At 54.6% G+C, this 23,764-nt stretch overlaps 1 protein-coding gene across 1 annotated transcript in view; it reads left to right on the top strand.

The window, feature by feature from the left end:
• Nucleotides 1–23,764, top strand: part of PLCH2 (phospholipase C eta 2) — a 208,117-nt gene that overhangs the window by 181,864 nt on the left and 2,489 nt on the right. Inside the window, exons 17-23 of the mRNA XM_039912213.1 lie at nucleotides 1,022–1,204; nucleotides 2,491–2,598; nucleotides 6,793–6,917; nucleotides 7,801–7,885; nucleotides 8,649–8,795; nucleotides 10,210–10,289; nucleotides 19,459–19,774. Coding sequence (XP_039768147.1) covers nucleotides 1,022–1,204; nucleotides 2,491–2,598; nucleotides 6,793–6,917; nucleotides 7,801–7,885; nucleotides 8,649–8,795; nucleotides 10,210–10,289; nucleotides 19,459–19,774 — 1,044 coding nt within the window. The remainder of the gene's footprint in view (nucleotides 1–1,021; nucleotides 1,205–2,490; nucleotides 2,599–6,792; nucleotides 6,918–7,800; nucleotides 7,886–8,648; nucleotides 8,796–10,209; nucleotides 10,290–19,458; nucleotides 19,775–23,764) is intronic.

Genomic DNA, 23,764 nt, shown 5'->3' on the forward strand with positions numbered 1-23,764 from the left:
TCGAGAGCCCAGACCTGGAGCGTGAAACTGCTCTTGGGTCTAGATTGCCAACTTGTTATGAGGAGAGATTGCCGGGGTGGGAGGTCATCCCGGAATCCCCAGAGAGGTAACTACACCACCCACTCAGCAGCAGCAGTATTGAGCATCCGCTGTGGGACTGTTCTGAATTTCCTCATGGTCCCAAACGAGGCTTCCCCGTGGATCACGACATTGTACTGGGCTCCCCCATGGGTCATGATGCTGCACTGGGCACCCCATTGAGCTGTGGGGCTGTATTGGGATTCCCCCCCCCCCCATAAACCATGGGGCTGTGCTGGGTGCTTGCTGTGGGCCATGAGACTTTAATAATGTTGGTATTTGTTAAGCGCTTACTATGTGCAGAGCACTGTTCTAAGCGCTGGGGGAGATACAGGATAATCAGGTCGTCCCACGTGAGGCTCACAGTTAATCCCCATTTTACAGATGTGGTAACTGAGGCACAGAGAAGGTAAGTGACTTGCCCACAGTCACGCAGCTGACAAGTGGCAGAGCCGGGAGTCGAACTCATGACCTACTTTACTAAGTGCCCATTGAGTGGTGAGTGCTGTACTGAGCACCCGCTAAGGACAGAAGTAAAAGAAGCAACCCTTGCTCTTGTGGAATTTACTGTCTCATTGCCACTAAGAACTTTACAAAAATGGAGAAAGAAGATGGGGAAAGGAACAGAGATTGAAGAATGATGTCAGTCTCTTTCTCCCACTAAATTTTGAGGTCCGAGCATGTAAGGACTGTGCCTCTTAATTGTACTCTCCCAAATACTTTGTACAGTCCTCTGCACAAAGAGGCCTCCAGTACAGTACACGGTAGGCACTCAATAAATACTGTTAATTGATGAAGGAATGGGGAAGCAGGTGCCTGAAACCATCTCTGTTGCCAGTAAACCTATTTGGATGCCAGGGGAGCATCCTGCAGTGGCAGTGCCCGTCAGGGTGAGGGAGGAGACGGAAACCCACCGGCCCCGTCTCCTTTCTTTCCCCTCCAGTCTCCTGCAGCTGGCAGGTGTCTTCGTTCAGCGAGACCCGGGCCCACCAGATCCTGCAGCAGAAACCCGCCCACTACCTCCGCTTCAACCAGCACCAGCTGTCCCGGGTCTACCCGTCTTCCTACCGCGTGGACTCCAGCAACTACAACCCGCAGCCTTTTTGGAATGCCGGCTGCCAGATGGGTGAGCTTGGGGGTGGGCCAGGGTGAGGGGAAGGCGGGAGGGGCCGCGGCTCTGGACTGGCACTGGAATTTCACCACCCCCACCCCGGCCAAAAGCACAGGATTCAGCCACTGAGGAGCTGGTATTTGTTAATAATGTTGGTGTTCGTTAAGCCCTTACTATGTGCCGAGTACTGTTCTAAGCGCTGGGGTAGACCCAGGGGAATCAGGTTGTCCCACGTGGGGCTCACAGTCTTAATCCCCATATTACAGATGAGGTAACTGAGGCACCGAGAAGTTGTGACTTGCCCAAAGTCACACAGCTGACAAGTGGCAGAGCCGGGGTTCGAACCCATGAACTCTGACTCCCAAGCCCGTGCTCTTTCCACTGAGTGTTAAGCACTTACTATGTTCCAGGCAGTGTTCTAAGCACTGGGGTAGATTCAACATAATCAGGTTGGACACAGTCCATATCTCACATGGGGCTCACAGTCTTAATCCCCATTTTACAGATGAGGTAACTGAGGCACCTAGAAATGAAGTTATATGCCCAAGGTCACACAGACATGTGGCAGAGCTGGGACTAGAGCCCAGATCCTTCTGACCCCCAGTCCGGTGCTCTAGCCACTATGCCACGCTGCTTCCCCATGCTCATTATATTGTACTCTTCCAAATGCTTAGTACAGTGCTCTGCACATAGTAAGTGCTCAATAAATACCACTGTTGGATCGATGATTGATTGAAAGGCCCGCTGAATGTTGCCTCTGAAACGGGAGATAAGAGTGAGCTGGCCTCAGCGTAGAACAGTACCGTGAACGGTGCAGGCTCCAGGATGGTACACACATCTGCTACGGTGCTCAGGATGTAGTAGACATTCAAAACAATGCTCAGAACATAGTAAGTGTCCAGTTCAGTGCTCTGCCCACAGCAAGCACTTAGTAGAATGCTCTGCCCATAAAAGGTGCCCGGGAGAGGATTTCATCCATAGTATTCATTCAATCATATTCACTGTGCGCTGTGTGCAGAGCACTGTACTAAGTGCTTGGGAGAATACAACTCTCTGCCCCTAACAAGCTTACAGTCTAGCCACCCAGAAGAGGGCTTTGTCCACATTGTAGGCTCTCAGTACAGTATTCTGTCCAGAATAGGCATCTAATAGAGCACCCTGCCCACAGAAGGCATCCAGCACAGTGCCATTTCCACAGTAGGCATCCAATGCAGTTCTCCTCCCACAGTATGTAGTGGCGATGATGATGCTGAAGGGCTCAAGCCCTGACCCCGTCCTGAACTATTCTCTCTCTCCCTCAGTCGCCCTCAACTACCAGTCAGAAGGCAGGATGCTTCAGCTGAACCGGGCCAAGTTCAATGCCAACGGGAACTGTGGTTACGTCCTCAAACCCAAGTGCATGTGTCAAGGTAACGGGCATGGGCGGTGAGAGCAGGGAGGGCGAGTTGCGGCACAGGGGAGACCGCCCGATCATCAGCTGCCCATTAGCCCCTCTTTCTTCCCTTTCCACCCTCTTCTCCCGCTCACACCCATCCATCAACCCAAGCAAGCTTCCTCCTCATCCCTCCGGCCTCCCACCCGTTGCTCTCTCCCTCTCCACTCAAATCTATCAACCCATTTTCTTCCCTTCCTTCATCGCTTCTTCAAAAACAACCTCCTCCAGGAGACCTTCCCTGATTGTGCCCTCCCAGCTGTGCTAAGCCCTCTAACATAACTGTGCATTAATGTGCTTATTTATAGTGGATATATCCACTTGCGCTTGTTAATATCCAACCTCACATTCCTCTGACTGGTTTTTCATGAATGTATGCTGGCTTCTCTCTCCCTTCAGGCTACGCACTTCTTGAGGGTGAGGATCATGTCTCAGAATGCTTCTGTATGTCTCTGAAATGTCTAGCCCAAGACGGCACACCATAGATGCCTTATAGAGAAGTAGCACGGTATAGTTACTAGAGCAAGGGCCTGGGAGTCGGCGGGTCATGGGTTCTAATCCCGTCTCCGTCACATGTCTTCTGTGTGATCTTGGGCAACTCACTTTGCTTCTCTGGGCCTCATTTACCTCAGCTGTAAAATGGGGATGAGACTGTGAGCCAATGTGGGACATAGACTGAGTCCAACCCAATTTGCTCGAATCCACCCCAGCACTTAGAAGAGCACCTGGTACATAAGCCCTTAACAAATACCATAATTCTTATTACCATAATTATTATAGTGCAGGGCCCTGCACGCACTAAGTGCATATAGTGAACACACCCGGGGTAGGGCTCGACACAACACTGATGTTCAGGATTAGTAGTAATAGTAATAATATTTATTGAACAGTCTTGGTGCCTCACACTGTACCAGGTGTATGAGAAGGGCATAATAAAGAAATGACCCATTTCTTGTCCACAAGATGCTTACCCTCTAACAAGGGTAGAGAAGCAGCACGGGTCTGGGAGTCAGAGGACCTGGGTTCGAATACCGGTTCCACCAGTTGTCTCCTAGGTGACATCGGTGAAGTCACTTCACTTCCCTGTGTCTGCTACCTCAACTATAAAATGGGGATTAAGACCATAAGCCCCCTGTGGGACATGGACTGGGTCCAACTTGATTATCACGTATCTACCCCAGTGCTTAGTACAGCACCTGGAACATAGTATGTGCTTAACAAATGCCATAAAAAAGAGAGACAAACATAAGAATACATATGGGAATAGGGGAATATGTCTGTTCATTGTTATATTGTACTCTCCCAAGCATTTAGTACAGTGCTTTGCACACAGTACGCTCTCAATAAATATGATTGAATGAACGGTCAAGTTAATTAAATGTTCATTTGATTAAACACAGCTACAAGAGTGCTGCAGTGGGAGTAAATAATGTCAAAACTACTAGAGTTGGCTGAAGGGACGATTTGGCTCAAGTCACTGGGAAATGAATCAGGAAAGGCTTGTTAGAGGAGGTGGGATTTCAGAAAGACTCTGAATGGGGAGAGCTGTGTTCTGTTGGGCATGAGTAGGAAGAGAGTCCCGAGCTGGGGGAAACGGTGTGAGCCAGGGATCGGAGGTGGGAGAGTTGAGGATGAGGTAGGATGAGAGACGGATGGCTGAGGCAATGGAGATAGTGGGTTGGGGAATAGCGGATGAAGAGAGCAGAGAAGTGAGATGGGGTTGGATGGCAGAGACTTTCAGAGCTAATTATGAGGAGCTGATGTGGAGAGGCAGAGGGAGCCAGTCGAGGGTACTGAGAGATGAGGACCAAGGGACTCTTCAGGAAACCAGTCCCCTGAGGGACAGGGGCCATGTCTAATTCCCACCTGGCTATTCTCTCCCAGGACTTAGTAAGGTGCTCTGCATGCAGTAAGCGCTTAATAAATCCTATTAATTCTACGATCCGTGTATCAGTCCACAGTTTGCTGTGGGTGATATTGTGCTTTAGAGGCGGCCCTGTCTGGAGGCAGGGGGATGGACTACATGATGGTGCCTTCGCTGCCCACAGGATTCTGGGATTAGCTACCTAAAATCCAGTTTGCCGGAAACTCATTTTTCCATGCTCTGTGCCTCTGGTGTGGATGAGAGAAGGGGAGAGAACCAGCGTGGTCTAGTGGAAAGAGCAATCAGATGACCCGAGTCCTAATCCTGGGTCTACCAGTGGCCTGTTGTGTGACCATAGGCTCGTCATTTCTCTGTCCTTCAGTTTCTTCACCTGTAAAATGGGGATTAATACCTGTTCCTGCTCCTCCTCAGGAGGGTAAGACCTCTGTGGAACAGGGACCTTTGTGTTCAACCTGATCATCTTAGATCTACCCCAATTCTTAGTTCGTCATCATCAGTGAAGTGTGTGGGACTTCCAGCTCCTGAGGTCCCCAAAGTCGCTGAGCTGGGTGTCCCCGAGCTCCCAGCCAATGACCCGATGGGTTTGGAGCTGGTGCCCACACCCTTCAGCAAGCCAAGTGGGGTGCATCTGCTTGGGCCTGCCTCTAGATCTCCCTGTGCCTTCCTGTCTCTGATTCTGTGCCTATCTCTGTTTCTCTGTCTCTTGATCTCTGTGCTTCTATCTCTGGCTCTGTTCCTTTCTCTATCTCTGTGCCTCTGTCTTTGCCTGCCTGTGTCTGCCCCCCTCCCCCTGCCTGTTTAAGAAGACTGGGCACATATGTATTTTCAGCTGGGAGATGAACTGACCCAGAAGCTGTTTCCAAGGGCTGTGTCAGATACTTGGTCCTTGGAGCAAGTCTCTGCAAGGTGTCTCTAGCTGTCATTCATTTATTTATATTTATGTCTGTCTCCCCTCACCCCCTGTCTAGACTGTAAACTCATTATGGGCAGGAGTTGTCTCTCTTTATCGCTGTATTGTACTTTTCCAAGTGCTTAGTACAGTGCTCTGCACAGAGTAGGCACTCAATAAATATGATTAAATGAATGAATTGCATTATAATAATAATGTTGGTATTTGTTAAGCACTTACTATGTACAGAGCACTATTCTAAGCGCTGGGGTAGATACAGGGTAATCAGGTTGTCCCACGTGAGGCTCACAGTTAACCCCCATTTTACAGATGAGGTAACTGAGGCAAAGAGAAGTTAAGTGACTTTCCCACAGCCACACAGCTGACGAGTGGCAGAGCCGGGAGTTGAACCAATGACCTCTGATTCCGAAGCCCAGGCTCTTTCCACTAAGCCACGCTGCTTCCCCTATTGTACTCTCCCCAGTACTTAGAGATAATAATGTATTTAAGTGCTTTCTCAGTGCTAGGCACTGTACTAAGCGCTAGGGTAGATACAAGCAAATCAGGTTGGACACAGTCCCTGCCCCATACGGGGCTCCCAGGCTCAATCCACATTTTACAGTTGAAGTATCTGAGTCACAGAGAAGTTAAGTGACTTGCCCAAGGTCACACAGCAGACAAGTGGAGGATCAAGACTAGAACCCATAACCTTCTGACTCCTAACCTTGTGCTCTATCCACTACACAATGCTGCTTCTCTCTGCACCCAGTAAGCACTCAATAAATATGTTTGATTGAATGAATGAATAAATATGGGTCTTGCTGTCACAACTGGGAGATATCCTGCTGCCCACATGATCCTGGACATCTACATGCTTTCTCTCTTTCTCTCTCTCTCATATTGCTCTCCCCCCTCCACTTGTCTGTTGAGTGACCTTAGGCAAGTCATTTAACTTCTCTGTGCCTCAGTTACCTCATCTGTAAAACGGAGTTTAAGACTGTGAGCCCCATGTGGGACAGGGACTGTGGCCAATTTGATTGACTTGTTTCAACCCCAGGGCTTGACACATAGTAAGCCCTTAACAAATACCATTATTATTACTGCCATTATTATCACTTAGTGTGCTTGATGCATAGTAAGCTCTTAAAAAATATAGTAATGATAATATCTTTATACTCTACTATTTCCCCTACCTGTTATGTATTTTAATGTTTCTCCCCTGCTCAATTGTAAGCTCGTTGCAGGCAGGGATCATGCCTACCAACTCCTTTGTATTGTACGCTAACAAGTGCTTAGCACAGTGCTCTGTGCGTAGCAAGATCTCACTAAATATCATTGATTGACCTGCATGGTGTCCCACCCGCACTGGCCCCTGCCTTCTACCTCTCCCACCCCAGGCATCTTCAACCCCAACTCAGAGGATCCACTGCCGGGGCAGCTGAAGAAGCAGCTGGTGTTGCGGATTATCAGCGGGCAGCAGCTTCCCAAGCCTCGGGACTCCATGCTGGGGGACCGTGGAGAGGTGTGTGAGCCGGGCCGGGCTTGGGGGACGCCTGGGGAATGGAGGAAGTGAGAGCGGCAGAGTTCCCGGTCGAAACCAGCCAGAGATCGCTCAGGGGGTAGGGGGTCGAGAGGGAGTCTTGGAATTTGGGTCCGAAGGGCCCTTTGAGCATGATGGAGGCACTGGGGATGGGTGGCCCTGGGTGTGGAGGGGCCAGGCTGAGGCCTCTCCCATGCTAACTGTGACCTCGCCTGCCTCAGACCCCTCTGTGTTCCTGGCGGCCAGGCCGGGCAAGGCAGTGCCAGGAGAAGAGGCCCTACATACTGGGGCTGTGGTTACACAGAGCAGAGCTGCCCAGAGTTGGAATCTCACTCCCACATGGATTTTTCCTCCATGTACCAGCACAGGCAACTGTTAGGAAAGAAACTCCAATGTTAATCCCACCAGCCCACTCTTTCCCCATCTCCATCAACCAGAATTGCAGTCAGCTAGGTGGTCCTGAATGGGGCTGGGGTCCACTTTTGACAGAGAGGTGTGTTTACTCTCTTGACTGTAAGCTCCTTGTGGGCAAGGAACATGCCTACCAATTATGTTACGTTGTATTCTCCTTAGTACTTAGTGTGTAGTACAGTGCTTTGCACACAGTAAGTGCTCAATAAGTATCACTGATTGATTCACCCTTAGGACTGAAGGGGCAGGCCAAACCCCTTTTACCTTGTGGGGGGCAGTCCCCTCTGAGCTCCAAATGAGGGAGGCAAATCACTTGTGGGTCATCTGAGGTCCCCTCAGGGCAGAGTGGCATACGGGTGGACCTCCCTTTGATGTGACATTTTATGGCATCTTCAGGGCCAAGGGTCGTGCGGTCCCCCAATGTTCTCCCCCTCTCTCTCTCTCTCTGCTCCAGATCATCGATCCCTTTGTTGAGGTTGAAATAATTGGCTTGCCGGTGGACTGCAGTAAGGACCAGACTCGCGTTGTCGACGATAATGGTGCGAAGGGGTTCAGCCAGTGACACCCTCCCCCCACTCTGCCCTCCTTACCACTCTCGTCCTGCTACAGCTTGTGGTGGGTGGACTTGGCCTCCCTCCCAGCTGGAGAGTAAGCTGCCCCTGGGGACCTGCCTACCCAGGCCAGAGCGGGGTGTCGGCGGGCCCGGCGGCCCAGGCCAGAGGGAGACACACAAACACCCGCCAGCCCAGGCTGGGAGGGAGAAGTCTAAGGGCTTGCTGGCCCAGGCTAGAAGGGAGAGGTCTGAGGGCCAGCTGGCCCAGGCCAAGAGGAAGAGGACTAAGGGTCCACAAGCCCAGGCTGGAAGGGAGAGATCCAAGGACCCACTGGCCCAGGTCAGAGGAGAGAGGCATGAAGGCCCACCAGCCCAGCCAGAAATAGGTCTGAGGTCCAGCCAGCCCAGGACAAAAGGGGAGAGGTCTGAGGGCCAACCAGCCTAGGTCAGGGGGAGAGGTCCAAGAGCGCGCCATCCCAAGCCAGAGGGAAAGGCACGAAGGCCTCCTGGCTCAGTCCATTTGTTTCATTTTCATGTGATTCAGGGGGGACTGCCAAGCCCAAAGAGGGGGAGCACGAGAGGAGCTGCAAGGCAGAAGGGGCGTCAATGGGGAACCAGAGCAGGGCTGATGAGAATTGGGACAGAGAGTAGGGAAGGGGCCAGGAGAGGGATTCACCAGGGGCAGGGGTGGGAGGGAACGCCCCTGAGTCGGGAGGAATGGCTCAGACAGCCCCATTCCCCACCCTCAGGCTTCAACCCAATGTGGGAGGAGACACTGGTGTTCACCGTGCATATGCCCGAGATCGCCTTGGTCCGCTTCCTGGTGTGGGACCACGACCCCATTGGCCGCGACTTCATCGGTCAGAGGACGCTCGCCTTTAGCAGTATGATGCCAGGTGAGGCCCGCTCCGCCCCACCTCCGCTGCCCCCTCCGGGGCCTGGCCCATGACCTAGAGCCTCGTTGGTCCCCTCTCCCCTCCCAGCTCCCCAGTATCTTGTTTGGTCCATCACCGCTGGGTCTTTTTTTATCTCAAAGTCCTCTGTTCTTGTAAGTGGCGTTTCAGATCTCCACACTGTGCTGTTGGTCAGGTTGGCTAAGCCCTTATAAACATTGTTTTAGCTCTCCACCCTGCCCCTCTCCCTCCTGAAGGGCTCTAGGGACCAGAAAGGGGGCCAAGGACGCTCACAGTTGTTTCTGAAGGCAACAGCAATTTGACAGCCTTGCCTCTTCTCCAGAGGGGCTGGTTTTCTTTCGAACCCGTCCTGGCAACGACACCCTCAACAGCTTCCCTTTTAGAGGGTATTTTTCTTCATACAAGCTGAGTCGTGACTTGGATCCCTGCTCCCCGGTGTCTGGCTTCTGGGGCCAGACACTTCACCTAGGTCTACACTTGCACACTAGCTACATAATTCAGAATCCCCAAAATGCACAACTTGGTACTAATAAACTGGGGATTTAGGATAAAAATGCATCTCTCTGGGGACTTAAACTGTCCAGATAAATTGCTGGTGTAGACAGACTTCTGAGAACTGGTGGATCCAAGGTGTTTTTGAGGATGAAAGGGGGCAGGGGAGAGGTGAGGGGCCTTCCCACACCCACATGCACTCTCTCTCCCACCCTCCATCTCTCTGGCTGTGTCTCTAGTGTCCCTGTGTTTGTACAGACTAGAGAGGGGTCGGTGAGGTGTGGGGGTCAGCCCACGGGCCTCAGAGTCCCCACCAAAGCCAGGAAAGCTAGAACAAGCCCATCCCTCCAGCCCCACTGGCCCATGCAATGTCGGTCACAGCAACTAGTGAAATTAGTAAAAAATGGTGGCTCCGGACTACAGCGGTAAAGGGAATGGGCCCGGGGCTGAGCATTTAAAGAACAGCTCTGCCTTGCACATGGTGGTGGGGAAGGCTAACCGACCTGGTAGATCACTGGAGTCAAGAAGGAGAGAGAGAGACAGAGAGAAAGAAAGAAAGAGTAAAAAAAAGATTTTCTTGGCCTCAGCCAGACTTTGGGGTTACCTTATTGAGTAATTCATTCCTGCATGCTCTGCTCGGGATAGGGACTCAGCAATCATCCTGCAAGGACATGGGCGACAAGAGAGTTCTGAGTTAGGCATTAGGAAGAAGTTCCTGACCATTGGGATAGAGACAGTGGTGCCTGAGGGTCTTTGAGAAAAGAGGAGGGGGCCCTCCACCTAGCTTGATTTTGAGAGAAGGGAGGGGAAGGGAGGGAGTCGTCCTGACTGGAGGCAGGGGGATGGACCAGATGACCCCTGGAAGCCTCCCCACAGCCCCCGGGTCCCCGGCTTTGCATTCCAGGCTACCGGCACGTCTACCTGGAGGGGATGGAAGAGGCGTCCATCTTTGTTCATGTAGCAGTCAACGACATCTGTGGTAAGGTGAGTGCCCGTGGAGCCAGCATGACGCGTCAATGCCCCATGGGCAGGTAACAGTACCCGTGCTGCGGTCAGCCCAACATCAGCTCTCTTGGGAGAGGCCTCTGGACTCCAACCCTGAGCCAGACCGGGCTCTTCCTGGAAAATCTTGGTTCGAGCCGAGTCACCCTCTTCCCCCACCCCCAAAATTTAACCAAGCAGAGGGGAAATCCTGGACCTGCTTTGTTCTGGATTTGGGAGTGTGTACCCTAGAGAAACAACCCCCCACCCCCAACACACACACACACACACACATATGCTGAAGATTGAGTTCTGCAGCAGAATGGCTGGCCAAGGCCTTGGAAGAAATAGCCATCTCCCCTCCATCCCGACCCCAGCCCTCCAGGCAAGATCAGCCTCCTCCCTAACTGAGCTTCACCCACCCTTCCCTCTCTTCTTTCCTTCTTCCTCCCAAAGCCATGGCTGTGAATTCCAGGGACAAAAGCCGGGTGGACAGGCTGGAGGGGGCTGACCAGCAGTGGCAGGTTTGGACTGGAGAGACAGGGCGGTGCAGCAGGGGGAAACTCCTGGCCCACAACAAAGGAGGAGTGGGCTCCTGGCCTAGAGGTGGAAAGAGCCCTGGACTGGGAGTCAGTGGATCTGGGTTCTAATACCAGCTCTGCCACTTGCTGTGAGGCCTTGGGCAAGTCACTTAACTTCTCTATGCCTCAAATACCTCATCAGTTAAATGGGGGTTAAAACTGTGAGTCCTGTGTGGGACATGGATTGTGTTCAACTGATTAGCTTGTATCCACCCCAGCACTTAATACAGCACCTGGCACATGGAAAGTGCTTAACAAATGCCATTAAAAAAGAATCAGTCATTATCTATTTGAGGGCCTGCTGAGTGCAGAATCCTGCACTAAGTGCTTGTAAGTGTTCAGTAGAGGTAAAAGATATGATCCCTGTCCCCAAGGCGTTTGCAGTCTAACAGGAGAGGCAGACATAAACTAATTTTCAAATCGGAGGAGGGAGTGCTAAAATAGAGTCCACAGATCGACATATACGAAGGGCAATGAGTTTGCATGCAGAAGTGTTAAGGCGTTGCCGAATTTTTGAGATGCTATTAGGAAGGAAGTGTTCTGTGGGGAGGGAAAAAAATAATTGGGAAATGCCAAGTGGAGAAGGTGGGATTTCAGAAAGACTTTGAAGATGGGAGAACTGAGGACTGGAAGGAGAAGAAAGTTCCAGTCAGGAGGAAAAGCAGAGGCTGAGAGGTTAAAGCAAGAGAATTGAAAACAAGACACAAGGAAAAGGTGAACTTGGGAGGAATGAAGAGTGTGAGCTGGCATCAAGTAGGAGAAGAGGGTGGAGAAGTAAAAGGGTGAGAACTGACAGAATGGCTTAAAGCCAATGGTCCCGAGTCTCTAAGGTGAAGACAGATGAGAAACCACTGGAAGTATTGGAAGAGTGAGGAGATTTGGGCAGAGGGATGATTTAGAAAGATAAACCAAACATCAGAGTGAGTTAGAGGCTGGAGACTGGAGAAGAGGCTGTTACAGCAATCGAGTTGGGACACAGTAAGTACCTGGGCACAGGGACATGGCTGTTTGGATGGAGAGGAAAAAACAGATCCAGGAAATGTTTTGGAGGAAAACCTGGGAGGATTTTAGCAGCAGTCTGGAAGGGACAGCTGAAAGAGAGGGAGGAAGAGAGGAACCTAAGCGGGTATGGATCAGTACATAATAATAATAATTATGGTATTAAGAGCTTATTATGTGCCAGGCACGGTACTAAGCACTGGGGTGGATACAAGCGAATCAGGTTGGACAGTGTCCCTGTCCCACAAGGGGTTCACAGTCTTAATTCTCATTTTAAAGATGAGGAAAAGGAGGCACAGAGGAGTGAAGTGAATTGCCCAAGGTCACACAGCAGAAAAGTGGCAGAGCTGGAATTAGAACCCGGGTCCTTCTGACACCCAGGCCGGGGCTAGGGGTCAGACTGCAAGGGCCGAGTTGGTGGACTGGCGTGAACTATTAGGGCCTATGGGTTGGAGGGAAGGTTTTTTTGGTTCAGAGGCGATATAAGTATGTTTGAAGTCAGAGACTGGAGCCATCCACAAGGGAAGGATTCATGGTGATCATTAGGCAGGGGAGAAAGGAAGGAGCAAGTGTTTCTAGAAGCACAATTTCCCTGGCCCCTCGCAAAACCAAGTGACTTGTGCATTCTAGGCTTGGAGCACGTGCATTAGGGCAGCACCCCACGCACATGCTCTTTGTCTTCTGACCCCCAAATCCTGCCTGCTCTCCCAGGGCAAGTGATACCTCTGGAGAGGCCTTGAGCCAACTCTGCCCTGGGTCCCTAGCCAACCCTGCCTCTGGGAAAAGACCATGGTTCACTGTGGGGCATCGGGGGATGGGGGGCGGTTAACCCTTTAGGGAGGCCCCTGGGTGGACTGGGACTGGTTAAGACAGGCCTCGCTATAAATCCACACAAAAGAGGGCATTCCAAGATTCTTTAATTCATTCAATCAATCAGTGGTATTTATTGAACACTTACTGTGTGCAGAGCACTGTATTAAACACTTGGGAAAGCACAATGTACAAGAGTAGTTGGTAGACATGTTCGCTGCCCACAGTGAACTTACAGTCTACAGTCTCATTCACCACTAAGGGCCACTAGACTAAGGAACACTAACTGAAGAGCCCACCCTGTCTGGAATCAATCAATTGGTCTATTATTGATAGAGAAGCGGCATCACGTAATGGCTGGAGCATGGACCTGGGAGTCAGAAGGACATGGGTTCTAATCCCGGCTCCACCACCTGTCTGCTGTGTGACCTTGGGCAAGTCATTTTACGTCTCTGGGCCTCAGTTACCTCTTCTGTGATATGGAGACTGGGACTGTGAGCCCCATGTGGGACTAAGACTGTAACCGACCCGATTTGCTTGTATCTACCCCAGTGCTTAGTACAGTACCCGCTACATAGTAAGCACTTAACAGATACCACCATTGTTATCATTATTGAGTGCTTTCTGGTTGCAGGGCACCATACCGAGTGCTTGGGAGAGTTCAGTACAGTAGAGTTGGTAGATATGCTCCCTGCCCTGCCCTCCCTATGTTACACATATCTAGTGTAATATCCTGGTTAATCCTGGAGCTGGGGATCTAAATCCCCCTGAATCAGACCTCAATCACAGCTGGAAGGAGCATTGGTGGCTTGGAAAATCTGGGCAGGCAGCCCCATCCCTGCCTGCCCCTTGCCTCCTCTGCTCCCCCGGCCCCCCTCCCCACACTCATTCCACGAACTTTACTCTGACCCCAAACTCCAGGTGGCTGGTTCCCCCTCAAGGTTTTCCCTTGTGGACAGTTTCAATCTGCAGGTAAGTGACCCACGGGTGGGAGGCCTTCACTGCCTCCCCCATTGCCCTGTTTGTCATTTCTCTTGCACCCCAAACTTTTTTATGGTAATTAAGTGCTTAGGATGTGTCAGGCACTATATTAAGCCCTGGGGTAGATACAAGCTAATCAGGTTGGACACATTCTATGTCCCATATGGGGCTCACAGTCTTAATCCCCAGTTTACAGGTGAAGTAACTGGCCCAGTGAAGTGACTTGCCCAAGGTCCCACAGCACACAAGTGGCAAAGCCAGGTCCTTCTGACTTCCAGGCCCGTGCTCTATCCACCAGATCACGCTACTCTTCAGTTCCCCACTGAAACCTTCTCAGGACCCAGCACTGATTCCCCATGCCTAATCAGTGGTACTTATTCAGCGCTCAGTGGTCTGAGCACTGTAGTCAGCACTTGGGAGAATACAAGAGATACGACCCCTGCACTCGAGGAGCTTACAGTCTAGTGGGGGAGACAGACATCTAAATAGCTGACAGGCGAACAGGAGGAAAGAGGTTAAAGATAGGCACTTAAGTGCTACCGGATGTGTGGGTATGTGTGGTGGTGGGAGGAGAGGGGTGAGCGCATGGTCTAGTGGAAAGAGTTCAGGCCTTGGAGTCAAAGGACCTGAGTTCTAATTCCAGCTCTGCAACTTGCCTACTGTGGCATCTTGGGCAAGTCACGTAACTTCTATGGGCCTCAGTTTCCTCATCTGGAAAATGGGAATTCAACCCCTGTTTCCCTCCTACTCAGACTGTGAACCCAAAGTGGAGCAGGGACTGTGTCCAACCTGATTAACTTGTATCTACCCCAACAGTTAGAACAGTGCTTGATACAGAGAAAGTGCTTAACAATTGTTATTATTATGTGCTAAGGTGATGTGGAAGTTTTGAATTACAAAAGGCCAGGACTAAGGTGGGGGAGATCCTCTTCAGGTAGAACGGACTGAGCTAATAATATGCTGGTGTCCAGTCTCCCCCAGCATCCTGGTGGACCTGCCCAGGACTAGGAGAGTGAGACTTGGGCTGACTAGGCTGGGGACGATCCGGTGCAGGGGGATGCTACTCTAGGGCTTAAAGCCCCTGACCATTTCGAAGCTGCCCGATAATAAATATTTATGATGAAGCCCAAATAATCCAGGGGTCCCAGAAACAGGATGAGACATTCTATGACTATCTCTCTCTGCCCTTTCCGCCTGAGCTCCTCTGTTGTTTTAATGAACTTGGTCACCACTGTCAGTGTTTGTTGAGTGCCCACCATGTGCAGAGGGCGTTCTTAGGTGGGGAGTGGAAATAAGAACTGCTTCCTGCTCCAGAGGACACTGTAATGGAGGAGGTATGCGAACACAAATTGCCAGAACAGACACAAATTAGGGAAATGAGAAAGATTAGAAACAAAAGTCACATAAAAATATAAGCTGGGTAACAAGTCAACAGATGGATATTCCTGTGAGAACCTCACTAGGAAGGGGGTGGGAGTGAGGGGGCATTGTCAGTGAAGAGAATTTGCATTGCTGAGTGTGCATCAGTCCCCCTACCCACCCCCATTCCCCAGGCCTACTTTTGGTTTTGGTGTCTCCTCTGTCTACCTGGAGTAGTCAAGGCCCGTGTACGCACTGTGGGCCTGGGGCAACCTGGGTAGGTATCATCGCTGTGGGCCTGGGAAGCCCAGGCTGGTGTCAAATGTGGGCCCGGGCCAGGCTGGACCAGTGTCCTCGCTGTGGGCCTGGATCAGCCTGGGGCAGCCCGGACTGGAGTCAACGCCGGGGGCCCGGGCAGCGCGGGCCGGTGTCATCACTGTGGACAGTGGGGACTTTCCAGGCCAGTATCATCACTGAGGCCTGGGGCAGCCTGGGCCAGTGTCATTGCTGAGGGGTTAGAACAGCCTGGGCCACTGTACTCACTGTGGGCCTGAGGCAGCCCAGGGTGGTACCCTCAGTGAGGGCTTGGAGCATTCATTCCTTCATTCAGTCGTATTTATTGAGCACTTCCTGTGTGCAGAACCCTGTACTAAGTACTTGGAAAGTACGGGTTCATCAATAGAGAGACAATTCCTGCCCACGCCAGGCTTGCAGTCTAGAAGCCGGGAGGCAGACATCAAAACAAGTCAATAGGGTTCAATATAAATAAACAGAATTATATATATATATATACACATATATTCATAAGCGCTGTGCAGGAGAGGAGGGCAAAGGGAGCGAGTGAGGTGACATGGAAGGGAGGAGGTGCTGAGAAAAAGGGGGGCTTAGTCTGGGAAGGCCTCTTGGAGGAGGTGAGCCTTCAGTAGGGTTTGAAGGGGGGAAGAGTGATTGGCAGATTCGAGAAGGGAGGACAGAATGTGGCCCCATGATGGTGTCATCGCTGTGGACCTGGGGCAGCCTAGGCTGAGAGCCTGGGGCAGCCGAGGCTGGTGTGGTAGCTATGGGCCTGGGACAGCCTGGGGGTCTGGGAAAGCTGGTCCGCTGTCACCGGTCTGGGCCTGAGGCAGCTCAGGCTGGTGTCCCGGCTATGGGTCTGGGGTAGCTCAGGCTGGTGTCCTTGCTGTGGGCCTGGGGCAGTTCAGGACGGTGTCTTTGCTATGGGCCTGGGGCAGCCCAGGCCGGTGTCCTTGTTATGTGCCTTGGGCAGCCCAAGTCAGGGTCATTGCTGAGGACCTGGAACGGCCCAGGCTGGTGATATCGCTGTGGGCCTGGACCTCCTGGGCCGCTGTCACTGCTGTGATCTGGGGCAGACTGGGCCAACATCATAATGGGCCTGGAGCAGCCTGAGTTGGTGTCGCTGCTGTGGGCCAGGGGCAACCTGGGCCATCTGTAGTCTGCTTGACCCCTGGTAACAGTCGAAGAGGTGAGGGAAAAGGAGTTCCTTGCAAATCTGCTTTCTTTGCCCCAACCCTCCCCTCCCCTCTCTCCTCCTGCCCCGTTATATGCCCCACCCCCCTTCACCTGGGGTGTCTGCCTCACCGGAATGTCCCCAAGGGAACCCTTGAAAGTGTGGTCCCAGGCACGTGGCCATGGGGGAACCCCCGCTGAGCCCGAAGAGACACCCGCCGCCGGCCTGTGTTAAGGATGACTCTGGTCTGGGCACCGGTCCCCGAGCCAGGGGGGTGGTCTGCATGTCCGGGACAGTGGGGATGTCCCTTCCAGGGGGGCTTTTCCAAAATGTTGTCTCTCTGTGTCTTCCAGCAGTGTATGTGTGTGTGTGTGGGTGTCTCCCCCGCGAGTTTCCCAGCGTCTCTAGGTGTGCGCGCCTGACCTGTCCGATCCGTAGCCGCCGTCTCACGTGCCTCTGTTCTGTCTGTTTGGTATTACAGCGGACCTCCCTGTGCCCCCCGTGTGTTTTTAGCTGCAGAACAGGGCTAGCGGCTCCGGAGGTACCCCCGGCTTGCCTCGGAGTGAGCACGCCGCCCTACCGCCCGCCCTTCCGCCCTCCCGCCCGCATGCCTCAGACCCTCCTCATTAGCATCGCTGCGTCCGAATAGCATTTTGCAAACTCAACTCATGTGACATGGATTGTGACATTACTCAGCGCAAAAGCCACCCCCCGGACACACGCAACCCGTACCCCATTTACAAAGCAGATCCAAGATCAAGGCAAAACTCTTCATTCTCTTTGCCTGATCCCCTCTCTCCCATCCCCAATCTCCCTGGTGCTCTCATCTACAACGACGACAGTATTTGTAAGCTCTTATGTGTCAAGCACCGTTCTAAGCGCTGGGGTAGATACAAGCTAATCAGGTTGGGCACAGTCCCTGTCCCACGTGGGACTTACAGACTTAATCTCCATTTTACAGATGAGGTAACTGAAGCACAGAGAAATCGTGTGACTTGACCAAGTATCTTTTGGGTTGGAGGATGAACCGTGGGAATCCTGTGGCTCCCCATCCCTGCTCCCATCCCAGTCTCCCCCTTGTCTTCCCGATGCTTAGATCTGACTGGTGAGGTACCTAGCCCAAGACCCGAAACCCCCAGCCCTGCCCCAGGCCAGGGTTCCAGGAGCCACATGTCCATCCTGGATCTGCTTCAAAATGGGTCTCGGGGCTCCCTCAGACCAAATATGCACTGGATTTGGGGTCTTGAATCAGCCCCTGGATTCAAGCGGGATTTCTCAGCCCTGATTGCTCCCACCCTGAGTGGGGAGGGGGGAGGGGCCTTCCCTGGGGACCTGATGTCATCATCTCCCATCCCACCCATGGGTTAACTTCTGGTGGAATTTTCTCTCTGTGTGTATGTGTGTGTGTGTGTGTGTGTGTGTGTGCTGTTTATAGACAAGTCTATGCGGAGGTCATGGTTTGTGGTGGAGGGGGTTACGGTCAGGTGGGAGGGGACACCTCATAAGCCGGATTTTGCTCTTTCTGAATCTGCGAGCACTCATGACGATGCTGGTTACTTTCCTCTTCTAGCAGTAACTTGGGGATTTGCCCACTTGTACCAGCCGATCATGGCTCCAGGGGTTCCGACCTCATTTCCCGGGGTTCCGACCCTCCTTCCCTTCAGGTTAATTTCTTCACAAACTGGCCACTGAGGTTCCCACGGGCCCATGGTTTGCAAACTGCCCTCCCCGTGTGGGATAGGGGCTGAGGGAAGGGGAGAAAGGGGCTGGCCCAAGCAGCCTGGCATGGCAGGCAGTGAGGTCATTGTCATAATCCCAGAGGGAAGGGGAGATGGATGGAAGTAAGCCTCATGTCCCCAGAGGTCATCTTGTCCCGCCCCCTGCCTCCAGCGTATTTTTAGGATGCTTCATGTGCAAGTGCTGGGAGTTGGGAGTTGGAGGAGAAGACACGGGAAAGGGGAGAATCCATCAGAAGCTCCCTGGGACCTAGGCCCCGATCTCTCCAGGTTGGAGGATGGAGGGCGGGGGGGCAGGGGGAGGAGTTTAGGGCTTGGCTTTGTTGTGGCCACTAGACATAGGCACCCATAGGCCGGTCACCCAAACAGTCCTGCCTTCTCCCTCCCCCAACCTTTTCAGTGCCCCGGAAGAGGCTGTGACAGATGCCTTCGGGATGTCTTGGGTTTGCCCAGTGAAGCACTGTGCGGCTCAAGGGGGCTGGGAAGTCGGCAGAAGGCCGGAAGGGAGCCATTCCTTCTCACTCTGTGTGCTTTCATCTTAGATCCACACACCCCAGTCTGAGGGCCCTACAGGGCTGACTGACACTTGGGGTGGGGTTAGGAGCTGGGTGGAGTCAACGGCTACCTCGACCCCTGACAGGAAATCCTGACGAAATGGAACCCCCTCCCCTGCCTCAATTTCTTTCTCCCTGGGGCTAAGATCGGGGCAGGAGATGTAGACCCATTCCCGTGAGCGAGGTGGTTGGAGGGTGGAATTTAGCCCCCTCCCCAAGACACCTGATCTGGAACAGAGGTTGGCCTTCTTTAGCCAAAACATTTTTCCAGAAGAGCCTGTGAGGCCCCCCTCCCCACCCAAGCCCGCTCGGCCCGCAGGAAGGAGCCTCCAGGCAGAGGGAGATGACGACTTCCTCCCTGGTGACTTTTCCTAATCCCAGTCTAGAGTGCAGGGTCCTGGAGTCGGGGAGAGAGAGCAGGCCAGCTGATCTTCCTGACTCTCCACGGTGGACGCTGCTAGTGGCCCCCTTGCCAACATGACTACCTCTATCCCCTCCGCCCTATCCCCTCACGGGCCACTCCAGGCAAGGGGTACTACCGGAGCAGATGGGGGCCAGGGGCATCGCCAGGCTGCGGGGGCCTGGGGCCGAGCCTCCGTCACCCTCCCGGGGCCCGAGGGGGGGCGGGGGCGGCGGGGAGAGCCCGCCAGCCTCCTGTTAGGTGGTCCTCTCCTTCTCTTGCAGGCCAAGCAGGCCCTGGGCCTAAAAGGGCTGTTCCTCAGAAATCCAAAGCAAACCTCTCTCGACAGTCCTGCTGCTGGCCAGCCCCATCACAGGCGCGCCATTAACAGCCACCTCCTCCGGCGGACGGCCAGCGCGCCCGCCAAGAGCCAGAAGAAGGACAGGAAAGGGTCCCCAGAGGCCGTCTCGGACGCCAGAGAGCCCATCGCCGAGGGGCCCGACCACGGCTCCGATCGGGCCTCGCGCCCACGCTTCGACGCGGACCCCGAGGGCCCGGCTCCCGAGGTCCCCGCCGTGGGGGCCGGCAGAGGGGTCAAAGGTAAGGCCCGGGGTACCGGGGAGGGCCCTGCCCCGACCGAGTCCCCGCCCCAGTTTGCCGGCCAGGGCCGGGCCTGGGGGGCGCCGAGCGAGGGGCCCGACGGCCCGGCCCCCTGCGCTTTGGACAGCTGCGGGCGCGTCAGCCTGGCCGGCCACTGCATGAGGTGCGTGATCGGGTGCGGCGACGGCCCGGACCAGGACTGCAGGTGGAACGAGCCGAAGGCCGGACCGGAGGCTGGGGAGGTTGGGCGGGGCACCGAGAGTCAGGAGCTCCATCCCCGGGGGATCCGCGAGCAGCCCCAGCGGCTGTCAGACTGGCCCGCTCGTCCACCCGGGCCCCTCGCCGCCAGCCCCCCGCTGGGCCCACGCCCGGGCAAGAAGAGCAGCGACTCCGGAGGCCTGGCGGGGCGAGGCTCCCTGCGGCCCCGGCGGCCGGGCCCGCCCGCCGGTCGGTTCGGCAGCACCGTCAACTTGGTGGTGGGCGGCGGCGGCTCCGTCTCCTCCGACTCCAGCAGCGCGGAGAGTCTGGGGAGCCCCCAGGCCCCGCCGGCCTGGCCTGAGAATTCCCGAAGGCAAGCGGGGACCCTTCAGAGGGAAATGAACGCCTTGTTCGTTCAAAAACTGGAGGAGATTCGAAGTAAATCCCCTCTGTTCTTTGCTGGTAAGGCCAGACTTCCTCCCCGCCTCCCGCCCCTCCACAGCCTCCGCATCACGTCCTGTGTCGCCAGTGTCCCGGGACCCCCGGCCCGACCTGCGGGGGTCGCGGCTGGGGGCTTGTGCTGGGTCTGTCGTCCTCGTTCATCGTAGTGGCCTGTAGTGGATCCATCCTTTGCTGTACATTTCTGCCTTTTTTTCGCTCCCCCTCCTTTTCTTTTTTTTCCTATTCGCTGACTCAGTCCGCTCTAGAGGAAGCCACTCCACTCCCCCGGCCCCTGTCCTCCCCCTGCCTCCCTCGGTTACCTCTCCCGACTCTCGTGGGACCTAAATGTTCATGGCATTCCTGCCCTGGAAACTTGCGTGCCTTCCGACCAACCAGGGCCCTGAGATGATAACGTTGGTATTTGTTAAGCGCTTACTGTGTGCAGAGCACTGTTCTAAGCGCTGGGGTAGACACACAGGGGAATCAGGTTGTCCCACGTGGGGCTCACAGTCTTAATCCCCATTTTACAGATGAGGTAACTGAGGCACAGAGAAGTTAAGTGACTCGCCCACAGTCACACAGCTGACAAGTGGCAGAGCCGGGATTCGAACCCATGACCTATGACTCCAAAGCCCGTTCTCTTTCCACTGAGCCAATAGGGGTGGGACCTCTGGAACGTTCCATCGGCACCCCTTTTCCTCCCCACTCCCCCGCCCCCCCCCCCCCCCAGTCCTCCTGAAAGGCACAGACAAGCCGTGACAATTGGAGGTTTGGAAAGAAATTGTGAACTGGCTCCCTAATAAGGACCAGAAAAGCCAGTTTTCAGTCTGGGGGAAATAAAGATTTTGCCATTTCTGCCCCTCCCTTTCCGACCCTCACCCCTTGAGTGAAGGAAAGAGATGGATCCCTCTCCCATTATTTCTCGTCGGTAGGCCTGGGCTGAGAGACTGAGGCTCCCGGAACTGTAGGTTTGTTGTTTTTTTAAAATGACCTCGAGATCGATCCATCAATGGAACTTACTGAGCACTCGGTGCAGAGCAATATGCTATAGACTTGGACGGTACAATGAAAAAACAAGGTGATTATTTTAGCTCCCATTCCTGAGGTCGCACTGTTGCCACCAACGGCAGCCCAGGATTTGAACCCCCGGGACCAGCTGGCTTTTTGGAAATCTTCAGTTGAGGTAGCCCAAGAGGCCCGGATGCCCCTGCGGCTCCGACCGCGTCTCGGGACCTCACCCGCCCGGGCCGGTCTCGATGCGGTGAGTGGCCTTGCCCCTCCTCCCCCGGAGCTATGAGACAGGAGACTTAGCCCTCAGAGCTGGTGTTTCCAAACTGAGCACTTCTCCAGCCTCGAGCAAGGCCCGGGGTGGGATCCCCGGGGATCCCCATGGCGTGAAACCCGCTCGGGCTCTCTGGCCCTCTGTGGCCCTCCCACAGTTGCCCTCCGTGGCCCCAGGGGAGGTGCCAGGCAGTTTGTGGCGTAATAATAATCATTATGGCATTTGTTAAGCACTTACGATGTGTCAGGCACTGTTATAAGGACTGGGGTAGATCCAAGATAATTGGGTTGGACACAGTCCCTGACCCACATAGGGCTCACAGGCTTAATCCCCATTTGACAGATGAGGGAACTGAGGCCCAGAGAAGCGAAGCGACTTGCCCAAGGTCACACAGCAGACAAGTGGCAGAGCTGGGATTAGAACTCACGATCTTCCGACTCCCAGGCCCGTGCTCTGTCCACGAGATGCGGAGTCTTTGCGGACACACGGTCTCGGTCCCCGTCAGTTCGGGCTCGAAGACCGGTCACAGTTGGGGACTGGGGATCGGCCTGCCAGAGCTAACCGACCCTCCGCACGAACGAGCGTTCGCCGGGAACGGCCAGTGGGGCTCTGGTCGGCCGAACCCCCTGCCCCGGCCAGAGAACGGGTCTCCTTCGCCCTACCATTCATTCACTGAATCGTATTTACTGAGTCTTTACTGTGTGCAGAGCACTGTACTGAGCACTTGGAAATAATAATGTTGGTATTTGTTAAGCGCTTACTATGTGCCGAGCCCTGTTCTAAGCGCTGGGGTAGACACGGGGTCGTCAGGTTGTCGCACGTGAGGCTCACGGTCTTAATCCCCATTTTGCAGATGAGGTAACCGAGGCACCGAGAAGTCAAGTGACCCGCCCAAAGTCACACAGCTGACAGGTGGCAGAGTCGGGATTAGAGCCCATGACCTCTGACCCCTGAGCCCGTGCTCTTTCCACTGAGCCACGCCGCTTCTCAGGCGCAACACAGCAATAGAGAGAGACGATACCTGCCCACCACGGGCTTACAGTCCAGAGAGGGGGAGGCGGCCGGCAGAACAAGTAAACAGGCATCAGTGGAAAGAAATAGAATTACAGATCCATACGTAAGCGTTGTGGGGCAGGGAGCCCGGGGGGCAGAGCAAAGAGAGCCGGTCGAGGTGACCTGGAAGGGAGGGGAAGCCGAGGAAAAGGGGGCTTATTCTGGGAAGGCCCCTTGGAGGAGGTACGCCTTCAGTAGGGCTCTGAAGGGGGAAAGGGCGATTGTCTCCCCTTCCCTCCCACTCCCTCCCCAGCCCCTTCCCCACCCGCAGCCCCCGGACCGGCCCTAAACTAACCGTGTTTTCCTCTGTTCTGCCCCTCCCACGCGCACCCCGTCCCCTCCGTAGTTAAGCACTGACGGACCGAGGAAGCGGCAGGTAATTGTCCCGGGGCCGGGGCCCCGCCGAGGCCCGTGGGGGCTTCCTCAGCATGTGGGTCCGGGGGACCCGGGGAGGGGGTGCGAGGGCGTTGGCATGTGCCCGGCTGGCCGTCGAGGACGAGGACCGCAACTTCTCTGAGAAAGTGGACTGCTGTGCTTTCGAGTTTCCTTCGGGCCCCCCCCCCCCCCCCCAATCCTGCCCTCACCGTCCCACCACCCCGCAAGAGGGGCTCTCCCGGGGCCTGGGGACAGAAGGGGGGCACCGTCACCCTCGCCCCCCGACCCCGGATTCGAGTTTGCCCCGCGGTTTCTCGCTGGGCTGCCCGCTTGTAGGGGCCTGAGCCGGGGAGGGGGTGGCCACCCGGGCCGGTCCTCGCTCGCCCGATCTTGCTGCCGCTGTGCTCCCGCCCGGGGACCCCGGAGTCCTCGCCGTCCCAGGGAGGCCTGCGAGAAGCCGGTGGCTCCGGCGGCCTTGCCCCCCGCGAAGCCCCAGTCGCCCTCGAGGTTGAAGCCCTCTCGCTCCCCAAGCCCCTGGCAGCGAGAAGGGCTTCCGAGAGGGCTTGTGTTTCTCAGCACGGTGTGGCCTGGGAGCCCCGCTGGGGCCTCGCCTTGGCGTCCCGGCGGGAGGGGGATCTGCC

Source organism: Ornithorhynchus anatinus, chromosome 5 (assembly GCF_004115215.2).
Source record: "Ornithorhynchus anatinus isolate Pmale09 chromosome 5, mOrnAna1.pri.v4, whole genome shotgun sequence".
Lineage (NCBI taxonomy): Eukaryota > Metazoa > Chordata > Mammalia > Monotremata > Ornithorhynchidae > Ornithorhynchus > Ornithorhynchus anatinus.